The following is an 11,023-nucleotide window of genomic DNA, read 5'->3' as shown; positions in this document are numbered from 1 at the left end:
TCGCCGGCCAATGGGCGCGCGCGATTGCTGCCGGGGCCCACATGGCGGTGTGAAACTCGAAGGCGGTCAAGACGACGAAGACGACGAGGAGGAGGGAGACGGAGGCGGAGACGACGACGAGACGCGGCAGAGGAGGAGGAGGAGCGGGTGTCTCCGGCGAGGTGGTGGCAGGCGAGCAGCAGAGAGAGAGAGAGCATGATGGTCGTGCAGTTCGAGGATCAGGTAGAGCGAGCGCGGCCTGGGGAGAAGTCGGCGATTATCGGAGCCTTGTCGCGTTTCTCGCTCGTTTCCATGTTCACCTGTCAAACACCACCAGCAGCAGCGGTACACACGGAGGTGCACGTGTGTGTGTGTGAGAGACTGAGAGATAGAGAGAGACAGGCGCGTGTGAGCGGTGTGGGTTGTGGTCGGGGTAGAAACCCGTCGGAATTTGGGCCGGGGATGGAGCGCGGCGGCTTGAGGTGATGATGATGGTGATGATGAAGATGTTTTAGCGAACTGTGCCCCATAATGTGATGGTAGCAGTCTTAAATTATAGCAGTGTACGCCTACAACACCTCCCCCCCAATCCACTCCTTCTCCCTCCACCTGAAGAAGGCCGCTTGCCTTGCGATCGAAACGTCGTGGGTTTGTTTTTGCTTTAAATGTTGATGTTTGTTTTCTATATATACGTGTGACTTTACCGAAATAACCAAGCATATCAATCCACTGCTGTTGAGGGCCTCTTCCCGTCATACGAGTCGTGAGGGGTTTGACCATACTTCACCACGCTGGTCAGTGCGGTTTGGTGAAAGCATGGGGCGTGCATTGCAGCCATTGCTTTTAATACATTGCCCTCTGCTGCCAAACCTTGAATAAGTAGTCTGATACGAGTACTGTTATAGCCTTTATTTACACAGGGATAGTCTCTCCTCGTTCTCAAGACTCCTTGCCTCTTTTAGTAGGGCCCTGTGTGTGGGAATGTTTGCCTTGATGGTTTTGCACATGGGTGGAAAGCAGTATTCTGTCGTGAGAAAGCTCACACAACAAGCTCACTTGCCCGGCAAGACGGGTTCCCTATGCCCACTTGCTCTACTGCCATCGCCAGGTTCACCTAGCAGGGTGGGAATTTCCAGTCTCATATAGCACATTGAAATCTATGCGTGACCCACCAAACCGGCCTACAATAGAGCTGGCCTGCAGGCATAAGTCACCACCACCACGTCAAGTGTGGCTTGGTTTATATATATCAGTTTTAGGCTCTACCTCAAGGGGGGCTGAATATTTTTTTGTGAGTGTTAAAATACTGTATCTGTAATGTGAGAAAACCACTTGGATGTGTGACTGTCATGCACATCAGGTTTATATAGGTTACTAGCGGAAGTACCCGGCTTTGCCCGGGTGAAAAATATATTTCTTAAAAACCTTACATATATATACACAGATACTAAGGTATTGTCAAAGCCCGGTGGGCTGTTTGTACATTTCTCCACCAACAAATATATAAGAGGCTTTCACAAGTCCAAAAAGTTGTAGAAAGTGTGGGGTAAATAGTTGATGTCAAAAGGTTTCCGAAAATTGCGTTCTCCCCCCCACCCTCAAAAAATATCTTTACCCCTCGTAGGTATATATACTAACAACACCTTACATACAACAGAGGAAGTGGTATCTATTGACTCTGTAGTAGTATCTACTGACTGTACAGTAGTATCAACTGAGCCAGTAGTAGCTACTGACTGTGTAGTAGTATTTAGTGACTGTAATAACTACTGACCATAGTAGTATTTACTGGGCCTACAGTAGTATCTACCGACTATATACTCGTAACGACTAACTGTATAGTATCTGCTGACTCTATAGTTGTATCCACTGACTATAGTAGTAACTACAAAATCTATAGCAGTATCTACTCACTCTATAATAGTATCTACTGACTCTAGTAGCTACTCACCGTGGTAGTATGTACTGACTGTATAGTAGTATATACTGACTGTAGCAGTATTGACTGACTGTAGCGGTATATACTGACTGTTTTAGTATTTACTATAGCGGTATCTACCAACTCGATAGCAGTATCTACTATCGCTACAGCAGTGTATACCGACTGAGGTCGTACCTGCTATCACTACAGCAGTGCATACTGCTGTGGTGGTATCTGCTATGATGAGAGGAGTACATTGTGGTGGTGGTACCTGGTATGATAACAGCAGTGCATATTTGACTGTACTCATCATTCACCCTCACCATTCACCACTCACAACTCACCCTTACCACTCATCCTCACCACTCACCACTCCCACTCACTATTCACCATTCACCCTCACAACTCACCATTCACCAACCTCCCTCACCAATCTCCCTCACCACTCACCCTCACCACTCACCCTCACCACTCACCAATCACCACTCACCCTCACCACTCACTCTCACCACTAACCCTCACCACTAACCCTCAACACTCTCACTCACCACTCTCACTCACCACTCACCACTCACTCTCACCATTCACCCTCACCATTCAGCCTCACCACTCACCCTCACCACTCACCCTCACCACTCATCGTCACAACCACCACTCACCCTCACCACTCAACTTCACCCTCACTACTCACCATTCATCCTCACCAATCACCACTGACCAATCACCACTCACCACTTTCCACTAACCCTCACCACTCAACCTCACCACTCACCCTCAAAACTAACCACTCTCTCACCACTCACCCTCACCACTCAGTACTCACCCTCACCACTCACCCTCACCACTCACCCTCACCACTCACCCCTCACCGCTCACCACTCACCCATCACCACTCACAACCGCCACTCACCCTCACCACTCATCCTCACCACTCACCCTCACAACAACCACTCACCCTCACCACTCACCCTGACCACTCACCACTCATCCTCACCAATCACACCCTCACCAATCACCACTCACCCGCACTGCTCACCCTCACCGCTCACCCTCACCACTCACCCCTCACTAATCACCACTCATAACTGCCACTCACCCTCACCACTCACCACTCACCCTCAACACTCACCCTCACCACTCACCGTCACCACTCACCCTCACTAGTCACCACTCATCCTCACCAATCACACCCTCAACAATCACCACTCACCCTCACAACTCACCCTCACCACTCACTCTCACCACTCACCCTCACAACAACCACTCACCCTCACCGCTCAGCACTTACCCTCACTACTCACCCTCACCACTCACCACTAATCCTCACCAATCACACCCTCACCAATCACCACTCACCCTCACCACTTGCCACTCACCCTCACCACTCACCACTCACCCTCACCATTCACCCTCACCACTCTCCCTCACCACTCTCCCTCACCACTCACCAGTCACGCTCACCACTCACCCTCACTACTCACCACTCACCCTCAACACTCACCCTCACCTCTCACCACTCACCCTCACCACTCACCCTCACCACTCACCCTGACCACTCACCACTCATCCTCACCAATCACACCCTCAACAATCACCACTCACCCTCACCACTCACGCTCAACACTCACCCTCACCACTCATGCTCACCACTAACCCTCACCACTCACCCTCACCACTCAATAATCACCTCTCACAGCCGTCACTCACCCTCACCACTCACTCTTACCACTCACCCTCATCACTCACCCTCACCACTCACCCTCACCACTCACCCTGACCACTCACCACTCATCCTCACCAATCACACCCTCAACAATCACCACTCACCCTCACGCTCAACACTCACCCTCACCACTCATGCTCACCACTAACCCTCACCACTCACCCTCACCACTCACTAATCACCTCTCACAGCCGTCACTCACCCTCACCACTCACTCTTACCACTCACCCTCATCACTCACCCTCACCACTCACCCTCACAACAACCACTCACCCTCACTACTCATCCTCACCAATCGCACCCTCACCAATCACCACTCACCCTCACTGCTCACCCTCACCGCTCACCACTCAACCTCACCCTCACCACTCACGCTCACCCTCACCACTCACCTCTCACTAATCACCACTCACAACTGCCACTCACCCTCCCCACTCACAATCACCACTCACCCTCACCAATCACCACTCACCCTCACCACTCACCCTCACCATTCACCCTCACCACTCACCCTCACCATTCACCCTCACCACTCTCCCTCACCACTCACCCTCACCACTCACCAGTCACGCTCACCACTCACCACTCACCCTCACTACTCACCACTCACCCTCAACACTCACCCTCACCGCTCACCACTCACCCTCAACACTCACCCTCACCGCTCACCACTCACCCTGACCACTCACCACTCATCCTCACCAATCACACCCTCACCAATCACCACTCACCCTCACTGCTCACCACTCAACCTCACCACTCACGCTCACCCTCACCACTCACCCCTCACTAATCACCACTAACAACCGCCACTCACCCTCCCCACTCACCCTCACCACTCACCCTCACCAATCACCACTCACCCTCACTACTCACCCTCACCACTCTCCCTCACCACTCTCCCTCACCACTCTCCCTCACCACTCTCCCTCACCACTCTCCCTCACCACTCTCCCTCACCACTCTCCCTCACCACTCTCCCTCACCAGTCACGCTTACCACTCACCACTCACACTCACCACTCACCCTCACTACTCACCCTAACCACTCACCCTCAACACTAACCCTCACCGCTCACCACTCACCCTCACCACTCACCCTGACCACTCACCACTCATCCTCACCAATCACACCCTCACCAATCACCACTCACCCTCACTGCTCACCCTCACTGCTCACCCTCACCACTCACCCTAACCACTCACGCTCACCCTCACCACTCACCCCTCACTAATCACCACTCACAACCGCCACTCACCCTCACCACTCACCCTCACCACTCACCCTCACCACTCACCCTCACTACTCACCACTCATCCTCACCAATCAACAATCACCACTCACCCTCACCACTCACGCTCAACACCCACCCTCACCACTCATGCTCACCACTAACCCTCACCACTCACCCCTCACTAATCACCACTACCAACCGCCACTCACCCTCCCCACTCACCCTCACCCTCACCACTCACCCTCACCACTCACCCACACCACCACCACTCTCCCACACCACCACCACTCTCCCACACCACCACCACCACTCTCCCCCTCACCACTCTCCCCCTCACCACTCTCCCCCTCACCACTCTCCCCCTCACCACTCTCCCCCTCACCACTCTCCCCCTCACCACTCTCCCCCTCACCACTCTCCCCCTCACCACTCTCCCCCTCACCACTCTCCCTCACTCACCACTCTCCCTCACCACATGTTAAGGGCGATCCTAAAGGAATCTACAACCTTCGATGATTCCTTTGCGCGATTCAAAGAATCGATTCCTGGCGCATAGGAGGTTTCCATTTTTAATTACAGAGTTTTATTTTCATTTGTATGTTATGTTTTAAAGTTTTCAGGAGTTTTTAATTATATTTTAGCCCCAGTCAACGCCGGATATTTCCCATTCGTAGCAGTTTATATCAACTCTATAACCAACTAATATTAAACGGAAATAAGGCGATTCTAAATGAATCTACAACCGTCGATTCCTTTTCGCGATTCAGAGAATCGATTCTTGGCGCGGTCGGGTTTATAATTTTAATTACACAGTTGTATTTTCATTGGGATGTTATGTTTTAAAGTTTTCAGAAGATTTAAATGTATTTTTCCCCCGGGCAACGCTGGGTATATCGAGTTTATACCACAAAGTCGACGCCTGACAGAGTTGCGTGTTGAGGCCTAGTACCGTGCAGAGCCTCCGGCCTCGCCTAGATTGCCCACCCGGCTGAGGCTGGGTGCTGGGGCCGTTAACCCCCCCCCCCCCCCGCGCTACAATAATACTGTCTAATCGCTATAATTTTATTATCTACCGACCCTATAATAGTAATTGCACACATTGGGGTGGGGGGGGAGTGAAGAGGACGTGAAACTTTGATGAATTTACCTCAGAATCGCGTGTTAATGCGTGCGCATATTTTTAATGGTAATTCAAAATGGCGTCCACCCCGCAGCGAACGCGTTGCTATCCGTTGCCAGGGGAAACCGCCGTGGTCCGCGCCGGCCGGCAAGAGTAAATAAATAAATAAAGCGTTTAAATAAATAGAAATCGCACTAAATCGATAATCGGTCCGATTTAAAGTTTAGAGACGAAAAATCGGAAATGCCTAAGTTTACCGCGGGGCCGGGGGCGTGCCCACCTGCAAAATTTAATCTCGCCGAACCCCACGGTCCGAGAGTTACATCCCCCTCAAAGGAGCGTACGCAGACGGACGGACGGACAAAAAATGAATTATATAGGTTAGATAGATAAGTGGTGGCAGTTAGAGTGAGACAACTGTACGTACTTTCTAGATTTGAAGTTTTAGTGACTGCAGGGATCCATACTCTTTGGTTATTTTGGTAAAGTCACGTAGGTCTAAAATAAATAATGTATTATGTTTTGTTTTATACCTACGTGACTTTACCGAAAGAACCAAAGAGTATGTACGTACTTTGCTTCCACGTCTGTGCTCTCCATATTCACCAACCTGCACCGGCCGGCATGGTGAAGTCTGGTCAAATAACCTGCATGTCTTGCATGTCGTGGGCAGCCTCTCGTCCACAGGGGATTAACAAACTTATGTATGTGTAGGAAACCCGGGGACATGGAAAACGCGAAGGATATGGCTCCTGACACCAGTCATTTTTTTTCCGCTCACGCTTTTTAGATGGCAAATAGTGGCTTGCTGTGCAAATTAGAACCTAGTGGTGAACAGTCGTGGTTATACAAATAGGAAACTTCCATATATGTGTTGCCCGTGTCATAAAAAGGTCATGTGTTTTGTTTGGGTGTTTAAATAGTTTGCTCAGGTTAACGGTGTTGTGGTGCACTGCCTTGCACAGGTGACATATTCTATCTATTCAGGCTGTAAATGCTTTTGACATTATTATGACCATAATAGAGGTTTTTGGGTTAGATCGCGTAAATATAGAAATGTGTCGTAAAAACCCGCCACCACCCGACACAGCCAACTAGTAAGGGTTGTCACATAAACAGAACGTGGCCAATTCGTCACTAGTATAGCACACCGGTGTGTTGGAGAGCCAAGCCACAACATGTACAATCTGAGTACGTTTCGCCCGTAATTACAACTAGCTTCATCAGGCGACAGCCATATTTGTGGAGAAGTCCACCTGTTTCGTTCCTTATATAGATGTGTAGATGTGGTGACCACACTTTTGCGCCCTTGTGCAAAGTGGGGGGGGGGGATTAATGAGTCGACGTACATTATGCATGCGCATTATGCGAGCCCTTTGATCTTGTCTTTCCTGTCCATTGTGTCGATTATAATAGCCGTACCAAGGTAATCCCTATTGAAGTATGGTGCCCTTCATCGGCATGCATTTAAACAATGTATTAATTGATGATTTGCTTCCACGCAGCACTAAGGACGGTAGATATCCAAATGGTTAAAATTCTTTTTATTTCTTTCAATTTCGATAGATTATCTAAATAGTCTTGGCCAGTAGTAGCTAGTTTTGAACAGAACTTCAACATTTTTAAAATCAATTGAGTGTCCTTGTTGGCACGCGTGGTCTGCTACTGCTGACAGTTATATTTGGGAGAATTTAATATATCTCTGATGTTCTTTTAGTCTTATGCTGATCATTCGGCCTGTTTGCCCAACATGACAATCGCCATACGTGCAATTAATTATGTACACCAAGGCCGTAGCCATGGAGTCAACATTGGGGGGGACCAAATCTTCCAGCGGGTCTGGGCCCCCCCCCCAGAAAAAAAATTCTTAATTTGAAAACTCATTTCCTGCCATTTCCTGCCTAAAATATTTAAAAATTCACTAACACATAGATGGATTTTTTTTACAATAATGTCTAATAGTGTATTGTATTACATTGCTCTGTTTTTTCTTTTTTTTACCTTTTCTTGTTTCATTGTATGTATTGGCAGAGATGAGGGATTAATAAAGTAACAACCATAACCACAATCATATTAACAGAAATCTATTTTATAGAAATATATTGGGGGGACATTTTGAGCATATTTTAATGTGTCCCCCCCAATATGTATTATAATTACGGCCTTGGTACAATCCTGTCGTGGTTAAAAAAAGCCAATCACGAGCTGTTTACATCGATATTAGATGGCATAGTGCACCCGTTGGTATGTCAGTATTTGTACGGGCAGCCAACCACAAAAATAAGGCTTCTACTTCGACCCTGTTGGCTTCAAGCTGCATGCAAATTATGTACACTTCCTTCTTTCACATTCCACATTCTTTTGCCATTTCTACGTTTCTATAAGTAGTATTAAACGCTACTGCCACATTTATGAAACCATTTTAACTGTGTACATCTTGTCTTCACATCTCGTCCACTGTTCATATAAAAATGTGTCAATTCATAGTGGTCCATGACTTGCTCAGTCTGATGTAAGGGGAGTTATAGGCTTCTGGTGCGAGTAAGAATCAAATTGGTGAATTGCAGTGGTTATATGAAGAGGCCAATCTTACCTAATAAAAGGCATTCTTTGTCTGTCCGTCTGTCTGCGCAGATACCTTGAGACATTTTAACTGACAAACAGTGGGGTTTACATTTCAACAAAGTACACAGATACCACGCCATATGCCCCGGGACGAAAAAGCGATATTCGTATTTCACATCGGCCAAGTTTAAAGTAGTTAAATTAACAATGTATTCCCTTTTATAAGCACAGAGTAGCGCCAGAACACGCATCTGTGCATTTGCGAGAACGCTGGCTCCGTGGTGGTGGTGGTTGCCCGAGCAACGCATACACGTGATCGGTGGGGGGGAATTCTCGTTCGCGTTAGAAATGCAAAAAAAATACACAACGTTGAGGTAAATTCTTCAAAGTTTGATGTCCTCTCCCCCCCCCCACCCCAATGTGTGCACTTACTACTATAGGGTCGGTAGATACTACTATTTTCGTCCTTAGATATTATGACTGTCGAGCGGGCGAGGGGATGGTGGGGGGGGGGGGGGGCAGTCCCAGCCCCAGCCTGCAAAGGTGCCACCTCGGCTGGCTGGGCATTTTAGGCGAGGCCTGGGGCTCTGCACGGGACTCGACCTCACCACTACACTCTGTGAAGTTAGTATTATAGAGTTAGTTTAGCTACTACTACAGCCAGTACACACTGCTATAGAGTTAGTATAGCTACTACTCCAGCCAGTACACACTGCTATAGAGTTAGTATAGCTACTACTCCAGCCAGTACACACTGCTATAGAGTTGTTATAGCTACTACTACAGCCAGTACATACTACTGTAGTGGTAGTAGATACTACTATAGTCAGTATATACTACAGTAGAGTTAGTAGCTACTGCTATAGAATTGAGATATACTATTACTAGCTTTACTACCCAGCTTCGCCCGAGGCTTGAATTCTTGTCTTGGATTAATACACGGCCTACGCGGAGTGTGGGGGGGGATGCGTGACGTCACCAGGCACACTGCGTGACGCTGCCGCATGCGGGTGACATCACAGATGTGACGTCACCGCTTGCTTGCCATGCAAAATATATTCATTATTACGTCCCCCCCCCAAAATACAAAAGTCTATTTTTATACTTTTTGCATTGTGTACAGTCTGGAAGCTACCCACATGCCAAATTTCAAGTGTGTTGCATGTTGGGAAGTATGCTAAATATTTAGAAAAGACACATATATTCACAAATTTTCCTTTTTTATATATATATATAGCTTTATTACCCGGCTTCGCCCGGGACTTGGGATTCACTACGCCCGGCCGCCTTTGTCCCCCCAGTGGCGATGTTCACACACCACACGAGTTACTCGTTTGAGGCCGAGTCGACCTAGGGGAGGCCCAGGACCGTTTCAAATTACTGTCACCAGTGGTGGCCGTGAGCGGGAATCGAACTCGGGTCACCGTGTTCATAGCGCAGCGCGCTAACCACTACACTACCGCTCCCCCCACACACACGCGCGCGCGTCCATAGGTACACATACACGCGTTTGCTGCAGACACACACAACTTTCAGGGTGCGTACGGGAGTAAATGACTGAAATAATAAACCAATGCTGCGCGAAGAACGCCTTAGACCTGCAACACATTTGTATGGCACTTTACACGCGGAGGGTTAGGGGGGGGGATGCGTGACATGAGCAGGCACACTCCGTTACGCTTCCGCATGCGTGGGTGACATGACAGATATGACATCACATCTCATATGCCGTGCAAAATATATGCATCATTGTGTAGTATGGTAAACTACGGCGGGAGACCACTTGACGGGTAGCACACTTTATTCACACTTGGTTACCACAATAACACGTGTGGTCACTACAGCTCACGCTACACGTTCCACCCGACACGTGTGGTTACTACAGCTCACGCTACACGTTCCACCCGACACGTGTGGTTACTACAGCTCACGCTACACGTTCCACCCGGCTACACACACACGGGCATTCCAGCCCCGTAGCATCCGGGGGAACCTCTAGACCCACCCCAGCTCGGGTATGGATCACGACCACTGGGTCCCGCTGCCCGGTCCTCACACGGACGTCCGGCCCCCGGGTCCCAAGGTCCCGCCTCTGAGCCACACAGGGCCCCGGTCCTTACAAGGACAGCGGGACTAGGTGTCTCAGGGCCCTATCTCTTCCTCCTCCGTCTTCACTGGTCACCAACTGCTCCCCGAGCGCCCGCGCGCACCGCCTTATATAGCCCTCCGCTCCAAGGAGATGGAGCCTATGCGGACCGCGATGTGAGCACCCACCCTAGCCGACCAATCATCACGCGCTGCCACACGATCCCTTCTTGTGTCAGCGCACATAACCAATCACCACGCGCTGCCACACGATCCATCACTGTCAGCGCGCGTCACCAACACACAGCCAATCACCATCACATAACCCATGACCCCGCGCTGACCTACGATCCCTCACCGTCAGCGCGCGTCACCAACACACAGCCAATCACCACG

The 11,023-nt window shown here is 49.4% G+C and overlaps 1 protein-coding gene across 1 annotated transcript in view; it reads left to right on the top strand.

Annotated features, from left to right (window-relative positions):
• The window catches only part of ANKRD28 (ankyrin repeat domain 28), a 70,324-nt gene continuing 59,301 nt past the window's right edge, over positions 1–11,023 (top strand). Inside the window, exon 1 of the mRNA XM_078857632.1 lies at positions 1–222. Coding sequence (XP_078713758.1) covers positions 196–222 — 27 coding nt within the window. The 5' untranslated portion in view covers positions 1–195. The remainder of the gene's footprint in view (positions 223–11,023) is intronic.

This window comes from Lampetra fluviatilis, chromosome 1 (genome assembly GCF_964198595.1).
Source record: "Lampetra fluviatilis chromosome 1, kcLamFluv1.1, whole genome shotgun sequence".
Taxonomy (NCBI): domain Eukaryota; kingdom Metazoa; phylum Chordata; class Hyperoartia; order Petromyzontiformes; family Petromyzontidae; genus Lampetra; species Lampetra fluviatilis.
This window is presented reverse-complemented; position numbering and strand designations above follow the sequence as displayed.